Source organism: Pleurodeles waltl, chromosome 5 (genome assembly GCF_031143425.1).
Source record: "Pleurodeles waltl isolate 20211129_DDA chromosome 5, aPleWal1.hap1.20221129, whole genome shotgun sequence".
Lineage (NCBI taxonomy): Eukaryota > Metazoa > Chordata > Amphibia > Caudata > Salamandridae > Pleurodeles > Pleurodeles waltl.
The window spans coordinates 539,135,859-539,161,160 of record NC_090444.1 but is presented as its reverse complement, the minus strand read 5'-3'; the positions used below and the strand labels follow the sequence as shown (position 1 = coordinate 539,161,160).

Below are 25,302 nucleotides of genomic sequence, written 5' to 3'. Positions count from 1 at the left end.
CCTCACAGTAGTGAAAAAGAATTTGGGAATTTTTCACTACCAGGACGCGTAAAACCAAGAAGCATGTGGCCTGCCTTTTACTCACACTGTAATCTGCCCTATGGGCTACCTAGGGCCTACCTTAGGGGTGTCTTATCAGTAACAAAGGTGGAATTTAAAACTTGTCAAGAAGGTTTAAAGCGACATGTCGACATGGCAGTGAAACTGCACATACATACTCTGCAGTGGCGGACCTCAGACATGTTTAAAGGGTTACTCAAGTGTATAGCACAATCTGTGCTGCAAGCCCACTAGTAGCATTTATTTTGCAGGCCCTGCACACATATAGTGCACTTTACTAGGGACATATAAGTAAATTAAATATGCCAATTGTGGACACACCAATGTTACCATGTTTTATGGGAGTGAGCACATACATTTGAGAACTGGTTAGCAGTGGTAAAGTGCCCAGAGTCCTAAGACCAACAAAAAGAGGTCAGCGAAAGTGAGGCTAGGCAGGCAAAAAGATTGGGGGTAGGCCACACTAAGGTAGGTCTAACAGACACTGACATATCAAAGTGACTGTGCTACTTCTGCCCACAGGAAATTTAAAGGTAAAAGACATGGTAAGCAATTGCGACAGAAGGGTCCTTGTTTCGATGAGCTATGAAGAAGCTTAGCTCATGGGGTCAGATTTTGAGCTAGTCCTTTGGGTAATACTGATGAATTTTAGGAGTAGATCTTTATTCTTAGAATCTTAAGTGTATTCTTTTTATGTGTTGGGCTCTTCTGGTAAAAAGCTCACCTTTTCAGATACACACGATGTCAATGTATGGCTTGGGGGCAGCTATCATAATAGGTTTTAACCTGGGGCACATAGGTTACACACATCCGTTGTGGAAGGAGGATTGACTCGCTGATGTATTACACTACGATTAGAAGCTGTAATTTATATATTTACTAACATGTTTCTGCCATAGATACACTGCTTCAATAAGCTTTTTTGTATTCATTGTGAGTGGCCTATTATAATTCCCCTTATTTCTCCACTCAGAATAACCATTACCAGGGGTCCCTGTAATTTTTAAGGTGGGAAAAAGAATGGGAATAGCAAGATTTTAAGGAATAATATGTAGGAATCACTATTTCCATGCCGGTTTCAGCTTGTTTTCCCCACTAATTCAATGGAGCTTTTTGCTCCATTTAGGGCCTTAATGGGCTTACAGTATGTGGTATGCAGCACAAACATAGACGCTGGAAAAGCTGCTTTAACTCACAGTTTTCCAGTGCCTAATTTCTGCCAGTGGTTGCATGCACGGATCAGCAGCCCTCATTTCGCAAACCAGCAGTTATTTTTCCACAGCAGACTGATCCAGAGCAAGAGAGAGACAAACACAAAAGGGGAAAACAAGGAAGAATAGAAAGATGGAAAAATAGCGACAAAGGGAGAGCGCAGGGATGAAAAGAACCTGAACAGTGAGATAAAGAGTCATTGAGTGGTAGTGGAACAGAGAGAGACTATGCAGCCTCGGTACTCAGAACGCCAACCTGTAATAGTGCAGTCTTGAACTTCTGAACAAAACGTTTGGCCTCTGCACTTGTCTGATAACGAATTAGGCACTACGGTTTTTACCTGAAAGCTACACAGATCTATGCAATCCGTGTATAACTCCAGCTGTACTATTGGTACTAGTGACTTGCAGATTAAAGATAGTACTGTGCAATAGTTACATTAGTCTTATGTGATGTTGCATTTATATTTGATTATTCGATCCTTTAAAATACAGAACTTGTGTATACTTCTCATAGATTTCTTTGAATTTGTGTTATTTTCTCTTTACCAGTCCCCTTTCACTATGTTGTCCCTTCTATGCATTCTCTCCTTTGAATTTGTTTATCTTTTCAATTTGTGTTGATTTCTCTTTTTTTATTTTCTTTTTATCTATTATTTCCTTACACTTGTTCAGTTCTGTCTCCTTCACTACTTATTATCTGTCCTTTCATCTCACAAGCTTCTGTGTTTTTTGTGAGTTTGCTTCTCTTTCAGGGTTTTAACTTTTCTGTCCTAATTTTCTAGCTCTGTTATTTTCTCAGCTTTATTACCCTTTTCTATTTTCAGTTCAGCTTCTTTGTCGCTTTCTTCCTCAGCCCCCTTTCACAATAATTGCTCTCCTTTCCCTGCCACTTTTTTTTCTCCCTCCATGCCTACATAAGCACAAGTGAAGCAACAAGCGAAACATCTCTCTTTGAGCTCATAAGCTTTGTGAGCAAACAATACAGGTTACAATATTGTAAAACAAATCAGAGGAGCAAAGAGATATGTCTCTTTTTCCTGACTTAAGATCTGTTGTTCTGCAGGAGTGACAGCTGCAGATTTGTGGGCATAGGGAGAAGGAACACCCTCTCCTGTTGGTTTGCTTTCAAGAATATAGGCTCCCCAGCCTCAAGCATCTCAGAAATTCAAGTAGTATGCCAGTGACCTAGTCCACTTTTGTCTCTAGCAAAGTCCTTCTCCTGTCAAGTTGCTTTCAAGAAAGTAGCCTCCCCAGCCTTTCGCATATCAGAAACTAAAGTGGTATGCCAGTGACCTAGTCCACTTTTGTCCCTAGGGACATTTTCCCTGTTTTGTTCTGTTGGGCATCCCATTGTGCTTTTCTTTGTAGCCCCTCAGTATGTCTAGAATGCCTAACCTTTAGGAGGGGGGGGAGATGTTTTATCAATCTTTAAACACAAGTGGACAGATAAAGGTGATACATCATCTCTTGTGTCAGAGCTTTACTGGGACAAAATTGATACATTTGGTGGGGGGGGGGAGTGCATGACATACACTTTATTTGAATTGCGTGTTACCTTCTCATTACATTTTCCTCAATTTCATTGCAGCTAGTTTATATTAACTCCCATCCTTCCTTCTTGATGAAACTGGAAATTTTTGAGACCCTCCAATCACCATGATTAAGAAGAATGGGTTTGGAAATAGACAAACACAAGCATCTGTGGTAACCATTTGGCATATTTAAACTTACTTGTAAGTCCCTAGTTAAGTAACACCACATGTGCCCAAGGCATGCAAATTAAATGCTTCTAGTGGGTCTGTAGCACTGGTTGTGCCACCCACCTAAGTAGACCTTTAAACATGTCTCAGGGCTTGAATGTATTTTGAAAGTAGGATATGTCCTTTTAAGTTTTACATGTCCTGCTAGTGAAAGGCTCTTAAATGGCAACATGGACCTAAAAGTTCTTTGACCACAAGGGCTGTGGCATTTTCCTTAATGAAAACTTTATACTATGCTTAAAAGACAACTTTGACCACATTCATGTACCATTGTGCTACTTAGTAGAAAAATAATACTTTGGTGAAGAATTTTAGATTTAATTACTTCTATGAATGTCATTTACTTCTGCCTTGCCTCAATCTGGTATTAACCCCTTCACTGCCAGGCCTTTTCCCCCTCAGGTGATAGGCCTTTTTTTGGCTGTTTGGGGCAGTTCGCGCTTAGGCCCTCATAACGTTTTGTCCACATAAGCTACCAAAACCAAATTTGTGTCCTTTTTTCCAACATTCTTGGGATTCTAGAGGTACCCAGAGTTTTTGGGTTCCCCTGGAGGAGACCAAGAAATTAGCCAAAATACAGCAAACATTTCTTTTTTGTTTTTTAAAATGGGGGAAAAAAATGGCTGCAGAATAATGCTTTTTTTTTTTTTTTTTCACTGAAATTGGCCACAACAAGGGATTTTACAGTGCTAAAATCACCATCTTCCCAGCTTTCAGGAACAGGCAGACTTGAATCAGAAAAACACACTTTTCAACACAATTGTGGCGTTTCACTGGGACATACCCCATTTTCACATTTTTTTTGTTCTTTTAGCCTCCTTCCAGTTAGTGACAGAAATGGGTGTGAAACCAATGCTGGATCCCGGACAGCTAAATATTTCTGAAAAATAGACAGAATTCTGGATTCAGCAAGGGGTCATTTATTTAGATCCTACAAGGTTTTCCTACAGAAAATAACAGCTGAACTAAAACAATTTTGAAATTGAGGTGAAAAAAGCAGCCATTTCTCTCCACGTTTTACTCTGTAACTTTTTCCTTCCATGTCAGATTTTCAAAAGCAATATACAGTTACATCTGCTGGCCTCTTCTGGCTGGGGGGGATATATAGGGCTTGTAGGTTCATCAAGTCCCTTAGGTAACCAGAGACAATAAAGGAGCTGCACCTTGCAATGGATTTTCATTGTATGCTGGGTATACAGCAATTCATTTGCTGAAATATAAAGAGTGAAAAATAGGTATCATGCAAACCTTTGTATTTCCACACAAGATAAGGTGTTGAGAAGCACTGGTTATTTACACATCTCTGATTTCCGAGATCCCCATACCATCATGTGAATTTCTGGGCATTTCTCGAACCAACATTTTTTTACACACTGTCTTACATTTGGAATGAAAACATATAGCGAAACACAAAGTGAAATAATACTTGTTCTTCTATTCTGTATTCCCCCCAGTCTCCTGATAAAAATGGTACCTCACTTGTGCGGGTATGCCTAATAACTGCGACAGGAAATGCAAGATGGACACATCACATTTTTACATTGAAATCTGACGTGTTTTTGGAAAGTGCCAAGCTATGGATTTTGGCCTCTAGCTCAGCCGGCACTGAGGGAAACCTACCAAATCTGTGCATTGTTGAAAAACTAGACTCCTAGGGGAATCTAGAAGGGCTCTCACCAGGTTCTGTTACCCAGAATCCTTTGAAAATCATACAATTTGGCACAAAAACACACTTTTCCTCACATTTTGGTGATAGAAAGTTCTGGGATCTAAGAGGAGCCACAAATTTCCTTCCACCCAGCACCCCCCCAAGTCTCCTGATAAAAATGGTTCCATCACTTGTGTGGGTAGGCCTAGTGCCCGTGACAGGAAATGCTCCAAACCTCCTCTGCAAACCTCAAATATAACAAAGAAACATTTCCCACCCTTTTATTTGTAGGATCTCTGTGCCGGTACAAATTTCCTATCACCCAATGTCCCCCTTGGTCTGCCAATAAAAATTATACCTCACTTGTGTGGGTGGCCCAGGTGCCTGCAACAGGAAAAGGCCAGAAACGTGTAGAGATTGAGGGGATAGCACAGCAAGTTGATGAGCACAATTTTCCCTTTATACATTTTCAGTCTGACTGTGCTCTGGGGACCCACACAAGTGAAGTATCATTTTACTTGGGGAACGCTGGGTGGTAGAAAATTTGTGCCACCACGGTGATACTACAAAGAAAGGTGAGGGAAATATGCTTTTTTAAGCAGATTTTGAGGTTTGCAGAGGAGTATGGGTAACAAATTGTTGGTGGACCTATGCAAGCCACACCTCCCTGGACTCCTCAGGGTGTCTAGTTTTCAAAAATGTCTGGGTTTGGTAGGTTTCCCTAGATGAAATCCGCACCCAGGACCAAAAACGCAGGTGCCCCCTCCTCTGGAAAAAGAGGTTGTTTTGTAATAGATCATTTGGATGTATCCACATCCTTCTGTGATGTTCCAAACACTAAAACTCTAAAAAGAAATGCACTTAGGTTATGTTAAAAAGACCCTTTACCCACCAACCAAGTCGGTGGCATGCTTCATGAACGGTGTCCCACCCTAGACACCTAGCATGTAACTGGTGTGCTGCAACGCGTGATTACAACAGAGCAGGTTTTGTCATTTTTGCCATACATACTGGTTGGATTTGGCACAAGGATGAGTGATGGTTCAGTAGATCAAATTTTATTAACAAGAGATTTCAAAAAAATGAAAATGCACTGTTAATAATTGAAAGGCCAAAAAACTGAATCAATGACTCACAGCTCGTGAGCTGTAAAGTTGCATCAAGGCACCAACCGCTCAGTTCATTCACACACCTTCTATACATGACATGCGTGTTAGACTTTTTATCTTGGGTGTGGTCTCCCTTAACTTTTTGCCTCTGTTCCCCAGATTGTTGATGTGTACTGGACTCTGATTTTGCTGTTTTTTTGTTACTCTGGCCCTTTGCCACTGCTAACCCAGGCTAAAGTGCAAGTGCTCCTTTACAAAATGTGAATGTAATTTGCTTAACCATGATTGCCATATTTGATTTATTAATAAGTCCCTAGTACAGTGCACTAGAGGTGCCCATGGCATGTAAATCAAATGCTACTAGTGGGCCTGCCGCACTGGTTGTGCCACCCACATAAGTAGCTCTGTAATCATGTCTCCGACCTGCCATTGCGGTGTCTGTGTGTGCAGTTTTAACTGTAAATTCGACTTGGCAAATGTACCCACATGCCAGGCCTAAACCTTTCCTTTTCTTACATGTTAGACAGCCCTAACGTAGGCCCTAGGTAGCCCCAAGGGAAGGGTGCAGTGTATGGTTAGGGTAGAACATATAGTAATGTGTTTTGTATGTCCTGACAGTGAAATATTGCTAAATTCGTTTTTCACTGTTGCAAGGCCTGTCCCTCTCATAGGTTAACATGGGGGCTACCTTAAATCTGATTAAAGTGTAGATTCCCTTTGGGAGTGGATGGACATCTGGAGTTTGGGGTCTCTGAGCTCACAATTTAAAAATACACCTTTTAGTGAAGTTGATATTAAGAATGTGTGTTTGAAAATTCTACTTTTAGAAAGTGAGCATTTTCTTGCTTATACCATTTCTGTGACTCTGCCTGTTTGTGGATTCCCTGTCGGGACAGTTTGACAGTAGACAATGACACAAAGGCAGCTGGGGTGTAGTCTGCATTTCCTGATGAGCCATCTGTGCTAGGAGGGAGGGGAGGAGTGGTCACTCACTCCTGAAAGGTCTGCGCCTGCCCTCACACAATGCAGTCTCCAACCCCCTGGTGAGTGTCTGGGGCCTGGCCTGGGCAAGGCAGGATTTCACATTCAAGAGAGACTTTGCTTTGAAGTAGGCCTACTTCAAAGGAGAAATTGGGTATAAGTAGGGCACCCAAAGCCACAGACTTTAGAACACTTCTGAAAACCAAGAGGAACCTCTGCCTGGAGAAGAGCTGAGGAAGAAGAGCTGCCCTGCCTGTGACTGTGCTTTGTGGAGCTATCCTGCATTTGCTGCTGCTGCCAGAGTAAGAGGGCAAAGACTGGACTTTGTGTGCCTTCCATCTTGTGAAGAACTTCAAGGGCTTGATTTAGAGCTTGCCTCCTGTTGTTCGAAGTCTCAGGCACAGCAAAGGCTTCTCTCTTCCAGCACCGGTAGTCTCTGGAGAGACTCCTACTCTGCCCTGTGGTGCCCATCCAGTTCCTGGGACCCTGAAAGGAGAAGCTGGCAGCCTAAAGAACAAGAAATCCACGTACAGATCGCTGTGCGGGGAAAAGATCGACATGACTCCGATCTGCGGCTGAAGAAACGACACGCTGCTGGCTCCGCAGCTGAAAATCGACACTCGCCGGAAACGCAACCAAAGAATCGATGCACGGAGTAGGAGAAACAACATGCAGAGGCTAGGAGATCGCAACCCGCTCTGCATGGTTTTCGAATCATCGTGCGGCTGGATTTCTGACGCAAGTATTGCTGGGCGTGTAAAAACAACGTAAGATCTGCCCGGACCCAAGAGTGCTGACCGGATCAACGCATCTCTCTCCTGCGGAGAGAAGAAACAACACGCCTCGACCCGACGAAGAAGAAACGACGCAAGGTCCCGCTCGTGAGCGGAATCACACACATCGCAAGCCCTTTTTGACATTCTCTCGCCCATGCAGGGTTATTTTTGACGCACCCAAGGTACATTTTCACGCTAACAGTGTTAGTGTGTGTTTAAAACTACATGAAGACTCTTTTTGCTTTTTAATTGATGACTTGTGTATTGTGGATTTTTGTTGTTTTGTGTGGCAACTCGGTAAACTGCCAGCCACACACATCATAGGCTTTGAAGGACAGTCTGGGCAGTATATCCAGCTCTCCCTCTGGATACCTCTTGGGGCACAGACTCTACATGTCTTAGTGGGCAAGTCTTTTTTGGGAGTGATCAGGAAAGTTGCGCTCTTTCAATCTTGCCACATCCTCCACCACTGCTACTTTAGGAACTCTTGCCTGTTCCACCACAATAAGGCTCTCTATCACTGACTCCTGAAATTTAACATATTTCATCCTTGACTCAGGGGAACAATCCTTGAACACAATAAAAGCATTAAAAGTTGCCAAATGAAACAAATGGATGGCCAACTTTGTATACCACACGTAAAACTTTGGAAGAGCAGTGTAAGGTTCCAACCTCTGATCTATTCTATCAACACCACCTATGTGCTTATTGTAGTCCAAAATGCACGCAGGTTTGCGCACTTCCGCAACCTGATCCCAAACAGTCACAGGGGAAGTACTCTCATCATGGATGGTAGTTCTCATGTACACATCTCTCCTGCCTGCAAATTTCAGAGCTAGCAGCTCATTATTACGAAAGGCACTGCACTGCCCCCTCTCATGTTTTTTACAAACAAACTCCCTTCGATAGCCTTTCTGGTTAGAACGGGTTGTGCCACAAGTAACAGTGCCCACTCTGAACAATTCCTTGAACAACTGTACTCCACTGTAGAAGTTATTTACTTTCAAATGGTGACCTTTTTTAAAAAGTAATCTACCAAGTTTCCACACAATTTTCTCACTAACTCCAAAAGTGGGTGGACAATGGGGGGGTCAATACTGGAATCCCTATCAGTGTAGACCTTCAAATTATACACATATCCTATACTACTTTCAGACAGCAAATACATCTTAATCACGTACCGTGCCATCTTACTAGGAATGTACTGCTTAAAAAAACAAATGCCCCTTGAACAGGACCAAAGACTCGTCCACACTTTTTTCTTTGACTTGAACATACACCTCTGAAAACCGATCTACAAAATGATCAAGGACCGGCCTAATCTTAAAAAGACTGTAACAATCAGGGTGCTCTTGTGGCAAGTATAAAGCATTTTCAACAAAATGCAGCATCCAAAGAAGCAAATACCGATTACGAGTCATGGTTGCAGGAAATATAGCTGTTGCCATCAAGAGACTATTAGACCAATAAGAAGCCAGTGATGGGTTCCCTTTCAACCCCATCAAAAAAGTCAAACTAAGGAACTTTTTCAACTCTTCCAGATTTGTGTGAATCTACTGCGTAGCTCTAGACTGAGGCCAAAGTCTGGCAGCGTTGTCCCTAAAATACTACTCTGCATACAAATTAGTCTGCTCACCAATCTCTTCCAAAAATACATTGTCCACAAACAACTGAAAGAAATTGACAGGCAAAAAGTTTTCCGTATTCACTCTACACTGTGGAAGACCAGTAAAGGGAGGCAACTGTGGCTGCTCCATGTTTGGGGCGACCCAGGTGTCAGGACTTTCAATGGGAAACCTTTCAGCCCCAGGCTGCTGCACTATTGGCACATCAGTGTCCTCTAAAACAGGCCCTTCATCTGCACTTAGAGTGGCTTCCTCATCAGAAAGTTCCTCTTGGACAGAAAACTCACTGCCAGAGTCTCTCACTACCTCCGCTGCCTCGGATGCAGAGTCAGTCTCATAATCATGGTCAGACGACGACTCAAAAAGCATGCCAGCAACCTTCTGAGCGGTCACTCTGAGGCTAGCTATGATCCTTTCTAACAAGTGTAACTTGACAAATACGCCAACAACAACCAGCACTGTCTAAAATAAGTAATAAACAAAGTGTGGCTTTATCACAAAGAGTTATGTACTCAAATACAATACCACTCACTTGCCTGAAAAAGCTAGACTCACTAGCAACTACTCTTCACAGACACAGCAATCACCAATGATATTCCACTAAAAAGAAAAAAGAAAAGCAAATTAGATATGATGACACAAATATCATTGTGCACAAATCTAAGGACAATTTCACTCACAATACTGCATTTAGTACACCACCTACAAACATGTCATTCATGCATGGCAACAATACTCCTTTGGAGTAAATAGTTTTTACTTATGTAAAACATGCAACTACGCACACCACAGGTCAACCACTGCTACAACTGCACGTAGCCACAGCCAAGGAAGCAAAAACTTTGAACGAGAACAAAAAGGAGAAATAAACTGTTATAATCACAAATGTGAATACTTTCTCATTGGGCAAACACCCCGCCACCAAGCATTTCGAAATTTTCCCTGGTGCCTAAGTGGATTATGCCCCCCTTGGGGGCAGATGAGTGTAAAAAAATAGGCTGATCTGCCTCCAAGGGCAACAGTTCTGTGGCCCCCCCAACACAAAAAAGGGGGCGATCCTTGCCAAAGGGGGTGCCCCAACACAAAAAATAACAAAGAAAAAAAGTCCCAAGCGTGTTGGTGGCTTCGTCCCAGGGCCTTAAAAAAAAAAGAGGTTGCAGGGGGGAAACGCAGGGGTGTGCCGTATTCCTCTAAATATGGCGAACCTCTGCATTTCTAAAGTGGTGCAGCACGGTGCTGCTATTTGTAGCGCAACACCGCGCTGCGCCACTTTAACATAAGTTCAGGCCAGAATGCTTAATTATGTAGGCTAACCTGATACCACTACCTCACACATTTGGCAAGTGCCTCCTAAATCCAGAGTTGGGCTGACCCGTCTGTTCTAAGAGTGTTATTCAAGAGTGCCTGTCTTCTAATTATAATTGCCTGCCTTCTGTAGAAGACAGGTGATCTGGAACACATTTTCATTGCTAGCAGGATCTTAGTTGTGAGGGAAATTCATGTCTCGTCCAACTCACAGCCCGCCGACGTCATCAAATGCTCCTGGGACGCGCTGGAAGCCATTTGCTTACAGTGCGTCTATCGGAGAGGACCTTCAAACTGAGTCCTTCTCATGGGGTGGTTTGGGGGGAAAACAGACACAGGGGAATGGAAAGAGTTTTTCCTTTCCCCCATCCCTGTTATAAATGGATTGAGTGGATTCAGCTCTCATTTAAATAGATGCTTTTAAGTTCTGTACACAGCCAGGAGAGCTAGTCCCTGGCCTCCTGAAAGACTTAAGATGCTATATAATGTATCCAGGAATGCCTACTTCTATAGACTATTTGTCCCAGAACTGGGAAAAGTGAGTGTCCCAAGAAACAGAGTATGCTGCACTGACAAAGACTAACTAGGGGCCACTAGACCCTGACAAAATGGTTGAGACCTGTCTCATCCTGACATCTGTGACCTGGTACACCAAGACGACTCCTTAAAGTCTGAGGCCATTTTGAGAATCTACAAAGAAGTTTTTCATCCCTTGGTAAAGTTGAGACTTAGACATTTTGGACTTCTAGAATACTGAGACAAGATGCCAAGTGTATAAAAGACACTTTTTCCCAGGTTCATTCCAGTTGGAGCTTTTGAGCTTGATGTTCTGTGCTAACCCTGGACTGCAAAAATGAGTTCTGCCTTGCCACAGCATCTAGCCATGCCACACTGAAGGATTGTACCACTGGAAAAAGTTTCTATGAAACTTAGAACAACGAGCCAGATTAAACATTCTTTGTCCCATTAGTTTATGTGGCTTCCTCCTGGAAATTCAGGAGGATTTTCAACTACATCACACCGGCTGGCAGCAAAGCCTATGGCCCTCATTTAGGATTTGCCCACTTTTGGTAGGATCATGACTGAAGGCTAGAATCTCCAACTTCAACTTTATCCCCGCGCATAACCTCGCAATTATAAATACCAAATTTGCCCTCAGAATGGACATATGGATCTAGAAATTCCTGATCATTTTTAGGACGTTTTTCCTCAATTCCGGATCAGATAACCATGTGCTTACTCTATCTCCCTGTACAAAGCAGGCAGAAAATTTGTGCATGAGTACAAGTGGGAGTTAAGGGGTTGAGGTAATGGGGAGAGGGTATGAGGGTAAGCCTTGGCAGGGCAGGGTTAGGGTAGTAGAGGTGGCTTTGCTCCACAAGGCACTGCAGTGGTTGGGTTGGGGCTTGCCCTTTCCATGCAGCAGTTTTACTGGGAAACAATCCACACACATTGAAACGAGGTCCAGAGTCTCCAGGCCTGGAATTATCAGATCTGCAGTCAATGGACTCTCGGGTAAATTATACCACTGATAATGAGGGCCTTTTTGTTTTGAGCCTTTATTTTTTAATTATCTCCTTAAATTAGTCTGGGGTATACAGTACATCAACATCGTTTGACTGGTCATATAATCCAAAACACAATTCGCCAAGGAATTTACAAGTATTTATAGTAGTACTCCTGTAGTGCCAGTTCTTATACTAATAAATGTGTTTCTCAAAGATAAGGGTGTTAAGGTTCTCAAATTTAAGGGCTTTCATAGGTCCTATCTTTAACGGGCAGTGTTCTTCACCAAACGAGTATAGAAATAACCACATGTAATACACGTTTTATGTGCAAATGAGAACGTGCTAAGGGAGAGTGTCTGAAAAATTGTGAAAATGTACTACAAAGTGGGCGGGAGAATAGGAATGTAGCAAGGGCATGGGGAGAGACATATTGCTATTAAAACAAACCTGCAAAAGGTTGTCACTTGCAATTTGCATATGTCCCCCCCTCATTTACTCCAGTTGAACAAGTTGTACTAGAGCCCAAAATGGCCCACGTCTGTTCCATCCGAGCCTTTAACTAAGACATGCATTACAGTCCTCACAGGTACAGCATTAATAACAGAAATGCCAAGATGAAAAACACATAAACAGAGGAATATATAACTTTACACATCGCAGACCCCACAGTAAACATTTTGAAAATATTAAAAATAAAAAAATATAATTAATGTCAAAAAAATTGTCATTCATCTTTAAACATTGCATCATCTATACAAATCACATTGTAAAAATATTAACAGTATTAAAAAGTAAACGAAAAAAGAATTTTACAAATATCCATGTAACTTTAGATGTTGCACACACCTATACACATCATATTGTAAAAATGTAAACGAAGCTTTGAAATTTACAAAATATGGAAATGTTTTACGAATTATACAAACACACGACCCAACCCACGATTAACACTACTGTGCACAACGCTGTAAGGCAAATCATAGCATATTGTATGTCCCGAAATTACCCACATAAGACACACAACAAACCTGTAACTAATGTTTGGCTCCACAATATCTCGAAGAACAAGGGTATCAGGGCAAAGGCCAGCACATGGACTTCATTCATGTGTTTCCATTTGTGATGATTGTCAGGTGTGTCTGTTTCCCAGTTATTTTCAGTTTGTAGTTATTCATAGCACAGGTCGAACTCTCTGCTTAATCTCCATAGAATTATACTTGGCAGATATATGCCTAAATACACCTGTAAAGACGGAGAACTCCACTTGGCAGAAATATACCTATATACACCAAAGTTACTGTCAGTAACTAACTTATCACATAAGGGGATAGAGGCAGGTATTCCCTCTACTAGGCGTAAATCTACATGTGTGAAAATCTCAGCACATAGGTTACTTTTGTGCATTGGGCAGTACATTATCATGAGGACAAAAAGTGCAAAATCCGTTTCAGGCATAGTTATCTTATCTGTTAAAGATAAAAAGTACAGACTTTACAAAAGGTTCATGGAACACATGAAAAGTGCAAATAGTAAAGCATTGTTAACATACTGTTCTATATAATAGCTGTCCAGAGCATGCTCAGAACTAAACCTTTTAGTGGAAAAAAAATTAAGTGGAAAAGGTCAGGCGATTTAAAGCATACTCACTACAGCAAGATTGTAACTACCCCCAGTATGAATAAGGGTTAAACGGCATTAAGAAATTGGGGTGGAGCAAAGGGAAAAGTGTAGAGAGAAAGAAAACACAAATGGGAAATAATGAGGATTTAATTACTAGCAATGGCTGGATTATTTACCTTAAATCAGTTTCCTTTCAATCACTTCGTTGGTCCCTTTTAAAGTTTTGTGTTATATAACGTTTTGGGAGCATAATTATGCGTTCTAGTTTTGTGTACGGTTTGTATCCTGCAATTCAGGCTTTTCCCGATTATTAAGCTTATTTCTCAGCCTACATTTCAGAGTTCGTATCCCAAATTGTCTTTGCAACAATGCAAACTAGATACCTGTCGCCATCGTTGTTGGTATCCATTTCCAACACGTGGCCTGAATCCGAGACTGAAGTAAGTGCCGCTTATTGCATCTGATAAATAACGATACCATGGAATAAGATATTTATCAGGTTTGATAAATAACGCCTATTCCAGGTTTACAGGAAATGAGATGCATATTTTGGTGTTTAAGGTACCAAAATCAGCCTGGCCCAGTAAATACTGTACACTTCTCATCTGTTAAATTCCAGCAGGTTTGGACTGTTGAAATTTGCCCAGGGGTTTGTGCAGGAGCTGGAAACACCTAGGGGCAGATTTAACAGCCCCTAGCACCTCCTTGCTCCACATTAGCTTCATTTTTGTTTTAATACTAATGTGGCTGAACGAGGCCAAAATCACCACGCCAAATTTACAAAGTGGCGCAATGCATGCATTGCGCCACTTTGTAACCCTTTGCGCTACATTATTCATGTGCCGGGCATAATGTATGCAAAGGGTGTGTTTCCCCCATTAGGGGGGGCCGAAGAAATGGAATCTAAGAGATTTCTTTGTGTCATTTCTTTCTGCACTTATAACGCCTGCTCAGAGCAGGCGTTAAAAGGAGGCACACCATTGTTTACAATGGGCCTCAATGGGCTCTGCAGGATTAGCATCAACATTTTTTACATTTATCCTGCAAAGCTCCAAACTAGCATCAAACATTTTGATGCTAGTTCCCTTACTACCGCCATGGTGTGCAGTATTTTAAACAGCGCACACATTGTGGCATTGGGGGGTGCTAAAGGGCGTGAGGAAAGTGGTGCTGCACACAGTGCATTGCCACTTTCCCTAAATCAGGCCCCTACACTCATAAACAGGTCCATAGACTTCATTTTAGGCGCGGTGCCTAGAAGCATGCACCCTAGGCTGGTTCCTTCTACAAACCTCACCTTTATTTTTGTTTGTCATAATATGAAATACATAATGTTGCTTAAATAATAATGTCCTGCAGTACTTTACATTAACAATAGTATTGCCAGTACAATTATATGTATGTTATGTAATTTATTTTACTTAATAAGTGATTGTTGTAGTAATATGTGCTTTGTAAGCATTTTCTTTGATTTTCTCTTCAATTGATATTTTTCTTCTACTCAGTAGAACATGTACAGCTCTTTCCCCTTATTGTTGACACCCATCTCACCCACTGCTTATTCCATAATCATTATTCTTAATTGGTAAGTCTTCTCTCACTTGGATATAGTTTGACTAAAATTGTACTAATCATCTGGTGCCATTGCCCACACAGTGAAGTGAAACTCATCCCCTATTTCACTTAATGCATGCTATATCCCACAGTGTATGCTTCTTCAAACCATATTTTCTTTAGGTCTGGGCGAAATTTGAGTTATGCGGGAGTAATTAGAATAATTTTCCTTTACTCTTGTGATGCAAAATTACTGAAAATTACATTATTGCATCAGTTGGAGTGATTTGGAGTAATTTGGGACAAAAATGCCAGCACAGGAACAGAGCACTAGTGACTGCTGTCTTCTGCTGCTCCTGTTCTGTTGCATTTACCACTATTTTCTTAGTGCAAAATTGATCCTCTGGTTCATTTTGGACCCAAGGGAGCATTTCGTGCTAAGAAAATAGAGCTAAATGCAAGGCTATGCTTATTGCATAATTCATTCCAAATTTGTCTCATTTTGCTGTACTTTCAAGTAATTAGGCTCCAGCAAATTATGCAAGTTACTCCCACCCCTAATTTTCTTGAGTTTTGTTTATTTTAAATCATTGCTGTTATTCATTTTACTGTTTTAAGCATTCTATTAATTGTAGTTATTTTGGGTTGTGTTTTAAGTCTGGTACGATATCCAGAAATAAATTAAAGAATAGAGATTTTTGCATGCTTTTGTTAAATTGTATATCATCATATTGGCAACTGAATATTTTGAAGGAGTATCATGATAGAATTCTGACCAGGAATTCATGAGCTCCTGGGTTAGTGTTGCTTACCGAGTGCTGGAATGGCAAATTTGTCCATTCATTTCATGTAGGCGGTACTCCACAGCTACAGGATGCTTCACTATAGACTTTGTCTAATTTTACTTCATCAGGATAAAACATCACAGTAACGGGTGGGGAAGCCAAACTCAATGGGGGCAGAACACTCCTTAAACACATTTGAGATTGTTTGCAAGAAGAAAATTGGCAGACTAATCTGGAATTTCTGGGATTTGCTTCTGCAAATGTGGACAGAGAAAGAAACATGGTGGTATTTTGCAGCAGGTCACAAGCCACCACAAACTGCTGTCTCAACTAGCCAATCACAGTCTGCGAAGGGAATGGTTCGTCTAGCCTGTGCTACTCTGAATGGTTGCTAGCAGCCAGTTATAATGATCTAACCAAGGAACCATTGTGTTTGGTTGACCATTCCAATTGACTGCTGGGCAGCTACTTAGAATATCCATGAGCAGCCTGGCTAGACGTCACTGCCAGCCTAAACATGAACAGCTGTCTTTTTTCTAACAACTAAATCCACACTTTTCTCCCCACTGAGTGAATTTGACACTATTTAAGCCAGATCCTCAGGTGATGTAACAAAATGTGGTCAGATTCCATCTTATTTTCCTTTAGAGGAATTTGCCATCCATATTACCTGAACAAGCAAACACAGTGATGTACAGGGGAAAGAGAATGGGTTTTTCACTGGGACTATATTCACATTGTTTGTGCTTTTATCTTATCTTATTGTCACGGCTCACACCACAGTTGCTGAGCACACTTAAACCTTAGTTCTACCTGTACTTTGGGCGTAAACCAGCACTATTTCTCATATTAATTAGAAATGCTGACGAAGTTGTTACAGCACCATTTGGTCCAGTTATTTACTTAGGTAAAGTGGGGCTTCAGTTGGACTGGATCAGATATCTTACTTCTATGAAAAATGTTGCACTTCTACCTTTGACTCATCACCTAAAGTTATGATATAAAAGAGTTCTATTGCCATATGTTAGTTACTCTATTCGATTCTGTATTAGGTCTGCTTTTCGTTATATGGCTGGAAAAAAAGATACCTCTGAGATCAGCCCAGGGTAATGTAAGATAGGGACCAACTTGCCAGCTTCTGACTTGAGGGGAGAAGATAGCATTAAGTAAATTGCCCTTTATGTCGGAAGAGAAACGGTTACGTAGTGTGAGATTGAAAATTGCTAAGACTTCCAGGAAACTTGCTGCCTGTAGATCAGCTGCACATAACCAAAGACTAAGGTCCCCCAGAATAACTGCTTATTCAAACTCCAAAGGGAGATTTCCCGTGTTGGCTGGCTACTAAGGCTGGCGTAGCTTCCACCAGGTTTTGATGAGGTTGATAAATCAAAAGAATATTTCTCGGAAAAGGCCCCCTGACCGCATTGGCAAGCCAGACTTTCTCCTTTAGATGGGAATTTGACATTGATTTTGTTCAGTGCTAGTGAGGACTTAAAAATTATGGACATGCCCCCCCGCCTCCCCCTCCCCAAGTGCACCCCAACCCACGCTGTATTCCCTGTTGTACCAAAGTATTGAGCAGTTTAGGTGCATTCATTCATTCAAAAGTGGCCCCAAAAAGACATTGAGCAAGTTTAAAAAAGACAACAGATGTCCAGGTAGAAAGTCTCACATGTCCTAGATCTCAAAACAGTTTAATGGCAGAACAGCCACTGCACAGAATTAATTTTGGCAGAGTAGTTTGTCGCTGATAAGGACTTTTAAAAATATCATATTGGTTAAAGAGAATGCATAATTGGATCTGGAACATACCTTCCTCTCTTAAATTGGCATATTAATTGGCTCTGCAAAGGAAAAGTTATTAGAGTACATAATCATTAGTTGAGGTCACTGTATGAAAACAGGTGTCAACAAACATACCTTAGGGAGAGTATTCAATGTCCCTGAAGAAACCTGGGTGAAGTAGGGAATAGTGGCTGGCGGCTGGTAACGTCCAGGTGCAGATGGGTTTGCTTTTGGCTGAAATAGAATATTAATATATTGGAAACTTCATGGTAGACAATGGTGTGGCAGAAGGCCAATAACAACAGTTAGTGATTGTCCGCTTCAATATACCAATGTTTACAATTCCACCTTTTTAATTTAAAACATTCTACCCTTGGTTCTTTAGTTCATTGTATGTTCTGGTACATTGACCATCATTTAAGGCCTTAACCATCATTTTTGGCCCGGATACCCGCGCGAGCCTTTAAGAATCAATATAGTTACTGGAGGTCCTAATACTATAATAATAATAAAGCTTGTCAAAGTACTTCTATGGTATTTTTGAACCAATAATGTCTATTTTGCTGCTTTAGTCCGAAATCAGTTTATTCTTGATAAGAGCAGTCTGTTCTTCTTCTTTCAGCACACGAGCGGACTAAGCGCTATGCTCGTCATGGTAAAGCCTCTCTCGGGGCCAAGAGAGCACATTGTGGATCTGGAGATGGTGACCGTCAATCCCCTTGTGAACTATCGTTCAAGCTCCTTGCTGAGGTTAACGATCGTCGTGGGACCGTACCCCTTTTAGTGAATGTAACCAAATCACGTTGAACCTGGAGCAACCAAAGAACAAGATCAAACATAAAGCACTTGTCAAGTTATTTATAGATTTTTCTTTTATATCAGAAATATCTATGACTTCTGTGTCAGCAATATTCACGTCAGCATTTCAATTTTCAAAGCAACTTACTACTTCGTATAATGTAAAAAAGGCATGTGTTTAACTTAAATTATAACAACAACATTTTCAAAATTCCAGAATCTTGCATTTCATCAAATTTGCGAAATTTCTCAAAATGTGTCATTGTGCAATTTTGCATTAAAAAATGTCACGTGAGATACCATCAAATTCCATTTTTCTCTAAAGCATAATTTCATGAAGTTAAACAACATTTTTTGGGAATTTCCGAAAATTTCGCAAAAATTACACAATTTCATGCACCCCACAAGTTTTTTACATTATGTAAAGATAACGAATGTGCATTTATTGCTTGGCAGCGACATGTATTGAATAGTTGGTTGGAGAACATGCTTACACATTTGTAGAGCTTTGGCAGAGAAGAGGAGACCAAATGTGTTTTTCTGTAGTGCTTTGTTCAAAGTAGTTGGACATCTCATGTTTTGTCACACATACCATGATCCTAGTCGCACAAAAGGTCCCATTTGTGGTAACCTTCACGAGCATTCACGTCAATATGAAATTATATTTCTGTTCACATTTTGATCTGCTTTCACGGTAGAATTAAAAGCCACAGAACGTGCTTCGATAAAAATGAAGTCAAAGTATATAATTGTAGGAAACTACTGTTGTATTTACTTTGTAAGACATTTGCCAAATTTTTCAAAAAGGCGAATAGACATGTAATGTGTGCACACAAGTGTGATATGCATATGTAGGTGTGTGGAATGTATGCAAGTTATGCATATGTGAATTCTGACAGGTTGTGGAAAATTGATAACAACAATACAAATTCGGCCACCACTGCACTCCTTTGGCTTTGGCAGAAATCGAAGCACGTATTGCCCACACAGTTACAAATACTGTCAAATACTTAAGAAGTGTGGGGAAGCACACTTGATGAACTTCGTAACTATTGTGGTGATGTGCCTGCTTCCACGAGGTAAAATATTACAGTTTTAAAAAATAATGTCACCTTTTTTATGCAATGCCTACATGCACACACAGGGTTGGAAAACTGTAACTCACCACTGTAAGTATATACCATACTAACACGTGTTGCAACTTCTTTTATACTTTAATGTCAATGAAAAGTACCTAAATTATAACACGCGTTGAAACTACACACATGGCAAGATATTTTTTATTGGACACATAAGGCAACCGACGGGCATCTAATTATCATAAGACACAGCCATTGGTTGAAGTGCATCTCCACATCAGGTGTAGTTTTAGACGTGTATCGATGACATGCAGATACATCCCTAACTAGTGAACAGCACAGAGCATCAGAATAGATCGCAGAATGCTTGAAATACCTCCTTTTCTGAATTAAGGAGAACTAGCTTTGTGTGAGGCCAAGACCCGACAGAAGTACCTGCTCTTCAGCTCCACCTCAGCATTCAGCTGGACGTCAGAGGTATAAGAAATCGTACCCCAGAATTTAAAGTGAAAATCATGGTGTATGGTTCAATATAAACCACTGCTTAATGAACTGATCGCAATAGTTGTGAACAGCAGTAATTTCTAGCTGGAAATATTCAGAAGGGTGCCCTGCTTGCTTGAACAGATGAGACTAAATTGACAGCCTCCTGATATAGGCACTTACAACATTATGGCTTATTTCGGCAAAGCCATGTTTTGATATTTTTCCTAAATAAAGTGAGGGTTGAAGTGAAGTTTTGTGTATTATGACAGGAATTGAATTCCAAAGCTTAGTGGTCAACTAGGTCAAAGTTTCGCCACCCTGTGTAGCCAGACTGACCTTAGCGATGGTAACAACTAGGGACAATCTGAGCTAAGCTTTTGGGCAGATATTTACCTGGTTAATTTCTCCAAATGAGCCATAAACCTGAACTCACCATAGCTTGTCTTTCGAGTTTTATCCAAATTCAGTCTACATTGGTGCTGTGAGGGAGGACATAATTAAGTCGTGGTGGAACTAGAAATAGGCATCAAGAAACTTTCTCAACCTAAATATGATGGATCATCCTTCGCCTGCCCTGAAAGAGCACCACTGGCTTTATGTGGATCAAAGGCTCAAATTTAAAGTTGTTTGTGTTGAGCAAAACGCCTCCGAGGGCAAGGGTCTAGAAAATCATCAAATAATATTTGCCCATAACAGCCAAGGTTCAAACCCCAGAGCATTATACTTGGACACATCTGTCTGCTCGCCCTCAGGATGAAAAAATACCTAGATTATACAATCAACGCTCAGTGTTCAGAACTTGGACCCCCAAAAAATTATCTTGATAAGCCTCTCGTCCTCCTTGAGGGCAAATGAACTTGTTACAGAATACTTTTAATGTCTACCCAAAACAGCACAGAGACCACTCTCTCATCGAAGGATTTTTCAGCTCCCCTCACTCTATCTTAATTCCCTGCACTCCAGTACTTACCTATATATAATGGTGGACTTCCATTACTTGGGGCACAGGACTCATGCTTGCTTTGTGTCTAATCAACCCACACTGTCAGTCTCACTACTTAAAAATGTTGTTAGGTGATACGGTGATAAGTTAAAAAATAAATAAATAACATGATGAAATGGAAGGACAGCTATTGTCATAGTGATGTCTTATATCACTATGAAGCCAGGGCTAAGGGGACCCCTGGATCGGGATCTAGACACTTCCACTGTCTACAGGCGTGTAGAACCGCTCTCCACCATGTGTGTCATAGTTAGCATTGGGCAGTAAGTGCATCCATCTAACACATGGCTGTATCCTGGTGGCCCATAGGAAGCGGTGATGGTGTTAATTCCACCACTGGGACTTTCAAACATGATTCAAGGATCTTCTTCACTGACCCCTCACTTAAGTTATGCTGATGGTTGGTCATTGTTGAGGGTCTGGACTTATTTTTTGATCCTCAGACCTTGACCCAGAGAAAGTGAAATTGCAAAAAGGAGAAAGGGAAGGATAAAAGGACACTGTTAAATAGAGAAAGGAGGGATTAAAAACTACCTGAAAGAGTAAATTAAAGAGTGAGGAAGTATATGGAAATGGACCATAAGGTTAAATCAAAAGCTAGCCAATTTTGGTTTTCAGCAGTTCCAGCATTCGTTAGCACTAGCGGCGTGACAGGCTCCTAAGAAATATTTTAGGTGGGGACCCTGCACATATTTCTTTTCTTTTCAAATTAAACGCTGCATACAACCACCTCCTTTACCTGCTATGTAAGGGAGGTGCCACAGAGGCTAACTGCATACGCTTTGAACTGCATTTGATTATGCAAAACAGAGAATAAGCTGTTTGAAAAAAAAAAACATTCACTGTGCGGTGTGCAAATACAGCACTACAAACTAGTAAGTATGGTTAGCATCCTTTGAACATAGTATTTTGCCTCAAAGAGTTCTGTGGAAAATATTTGGCTGTGACAGATGGCGTGATCGCTGCTCTTATTTGTCTAAGTTACAACCAGTGCATAGCAGATTGAATACTACTACACAGCCTAGATCAGTAACACACAACAGAAGGTGTATGTTAGATCTTCTTGTTTGCTTTCACAGACTTCAGTGTCAAGATTGCAGTGGGGAATTGTTTGAAGAACAACCTCCTTTGCCACGGTTCACCTCACATTTTAGCCCCGTTTGAAAACGTGAGCAGGGCAGCACAAAATCAAGAAGGGGGATCTCACTAAGAGGTGAACCCTAATCAATATATTAGCAATTTCTAAATTCTGTTAATTGTTTTTAAGCTGGTGAGCGAACTTTCACTTGAAGTATCAATGAGTCCTCTTTTCAAAGTAATATTCTGTTTAATGTGTAAAGCAGTGTAGAATTATTTTTATTATAACTGTGTTTTGCCGCAGTTTAGAACTTTGTGGAGTTGCAAAGTTTATGGAGTTTGTACGACTTTGCTGGGAGCGAAGGTTCCTGCAAAAATGCAAACAGGAGGAATTTCCTGCTTAATTGCAGTTTTTAATCCTCCACAACTCATTTTTTGAGGGATTTTTCACTCACATGTTGTAAAGAAAATTTCCCCAAACTCATCCAAGGTTGTCAAACTTTTGTCAAACGAACTTGCATAAAACATATGTACATGTCAGGTGAAGTTGCCGGTCGAAGCACCACTTGTGATATAACATCAGAATTACCAACTTGCATTTATTATAGCGTTGAGAGTCGTTCGAATAGAAATATAAAATGATGGATTTAAAACATTTTAAAAGTATTATGTTTTTTAAAATGTGCAAAGCGATTTTCTTGTAAGAAAGTTTGTTAGTAAATAAAAATCTATTTCTTTAGAACTACAGATTTAGCGATTTTCTTTTCAGAAATATGTTCCAGTGCCTGACATCGGATTTACGGAGCTCCCACATTTCTCTATTTCATGCTTGAGAAGCTAATCCATTTCAGATCTATTTCTTAACATTCTGAGACTTGACCGTAATTTATAATTGTATTAAGGAGACAAAAAGTATCAGTATGCACAAATGAAAGGTAGATCTAATTATCTACTCACGAATGAATTAGTAAGTTTCAGTTCTCTGGGTTTACAAAAAATCATGTGTGAGAGTGCCACTACAGAGTAACTGATCGGTAATATATGCGTATGTTTAAATGATATGAACATCTAACCTTATGGTCACTAACTACCTTATGGTCACTGTAAACAAGCTTTGGCAAAGCCAGTTGGTCTGGCTTATGACTTCAAAAGCATGGGTGCTTCCATACATGCACTCATTCATCTATTCCTCCAAGTACTATGTCACACATTATCCATTCCCTGGGTTCCTCATCTTTGCATTCATGCACCCATTTATCCGCTCACCGACTCTTACATTCACTCACTCGCCTACCCAAAATTCCACACTCAAACTTATCAATCATTAGAGAGGCTCTTTTATTATAAACCAAGCCTGCTGCCTTTGCCAGTTCTTGTTTGAATTGCGAGTTGTTATCTGTATTTCCCCTTTCATTTTATTTAGCCAGCTCTGCAGATAACAGAATGCTCGAGACAAAATATAATTGAATAATCTCATTCTTTACCGAGGGCAACATGAGAGCTCAAAATTAAGTGTGTGTGCCTGTGTTTACATGCGGATCTGTGTAGGATTTTCATAAAGGAGCAATGGCATGGATAGAATCTACATTTGGGGTCAGCATTATAGATAGGGTAAGAAAGGATCCACATTTAAGGTTTGGTGAGATAGTCATGAAGCTGTGCCCAGGGGCATATGACAAAGGTATGGTCCATAAGTGAGGTGATCACTCTAAAACGAGCCACATACAAAGATGGGTGCTGGAAAAGATCCAGATGCAAGAGCGATGGCAGACAGCATTCACATGCAGTGGCTTAAAGGATGAACAACAGGTGCGGGTGACAAAAAAAAGATACATATGACGTTGCTGTGACATAATGCAAAAGCATAGGGCCACCTCCATCAATAGTGATGAGGGGCCCATTAGTCCACATATCTTGCAAGCATTCTTTAGCTTTGGGCTGAATCGGGCCTCCTGAAGGAATCAGGCTCCCCTGAAATGTTGGGCCTCAGTATGATGAGAAGGACAGGAGACTCTATATGAGCTATACATCTCTAGACCTGTGATTGGGCCTCTCTGAACACTGCACCCTGCAGGCTCACTTTGGTCAGCTCATCCTGCAACTTTAGAAACATTCTATCCTGCTGCTGCCCCTGTCTCCTACCCCACTCTTGCTGCTGACAGTCAGATCGTTCCACAGACTATTGGCGAGTGCAAAAAGGTTGCGCGCACCCCTGGTGTGAAAGGTGACCTGTAAAATGAGATCCTAATATCACAGGGAACACTATACCTGGGGAAGGGACAAACAGAACTGGGGGCATGGCTGGGCAACACCGAGGAAGGAGAGGTGTTTCATCACCTGAGAAGGGAGATGCATCTGGGGATGCCAAATACTCTCAAGTGGGTGAATGACAGAACTTGCAGCGGTTGAGCAGAAAGGGGTTGTCAGATACTTTTGAGTGGACTGCTGATGGTGCTGAAAGTCCAAACCAGGAAACAGAACTAACAACATGGGATATCTGAGTGCAACATCGGAATGTAGACCTGCTATCCATATGAAAAGAACCTTACCAATAGAGCAGGAGCACCAAATTAGTGAAACCCTCACAAAACACCACAGAGAATACGAAATGAGCTCCAGTGTGGCCAAGACTGCATCATGCAAAACAGCTGATAAGAGAGCAGCAGCACATGTGGTAGGCATGTCTCTTATCTGAAAGCAGACTATGCACATATCTGTAGCACCCAACCTTAGAAGTCCCCCAGTGACTGCCAGGCCATTGGTCTATAACAGGGGTCGCCAACCTTTTCTGTAGGAAAAGCTACCTACGGTCAATAAAAATCATCCGGAGCTACAAATATTACTAATGTTGTCATAGTGATCACATTAGACGAGCTTACGTTAGTGCTCTTTTTTACGCTAAGGCGGCGCCAAGGAGGCCTTTTCCCCGCGCCAGATTTACAAAAAAATGGCTCAAAGCAAGCATTGCATCACTTTGTAACCCCATGCACCACATTATGCCGGCACCAGGCATAATGTATGCAAAGGGGGCAGCCCCCTAGTAGGGGGCCCAGAAAAATAGCACAGTGAAATTTATGAGCTTTCACTGTGCCATTTTTCCTGTCATTTTTAATGCCTGCCCTTGGCAGG

At 41.2% G+C, this 25,302-nt stretch overlaps 1 protein-coding gene across 1 annotated transcript in view; it reads left to right on the top strand.

Annotated features, from left to right (window-relative positions):
• EFEMP1 (EGF containing fibulin extracellular matrix protein 1) overlaps positions 1-22,915 on the top strand; it is a 572,290-nt gene extending 549,375 nt beyond the window's left edge. Inside the window, exon 11 of the mRNA XM_069234365.1 lies at positions 18,353-22,915. Within this exon, the coding sequence (XP_069090466.1) occupies positions 18,353-18,514 (162 nt within the window). The 3' untranslated portion in view covers positions 18,515-22,915. The remainder of the gene's footprint in view (positions 1-18,352) is intronic.
• The last annotated feature ends 2,387 nt before the right edge of the window (positions 22,916-25,302 follow it).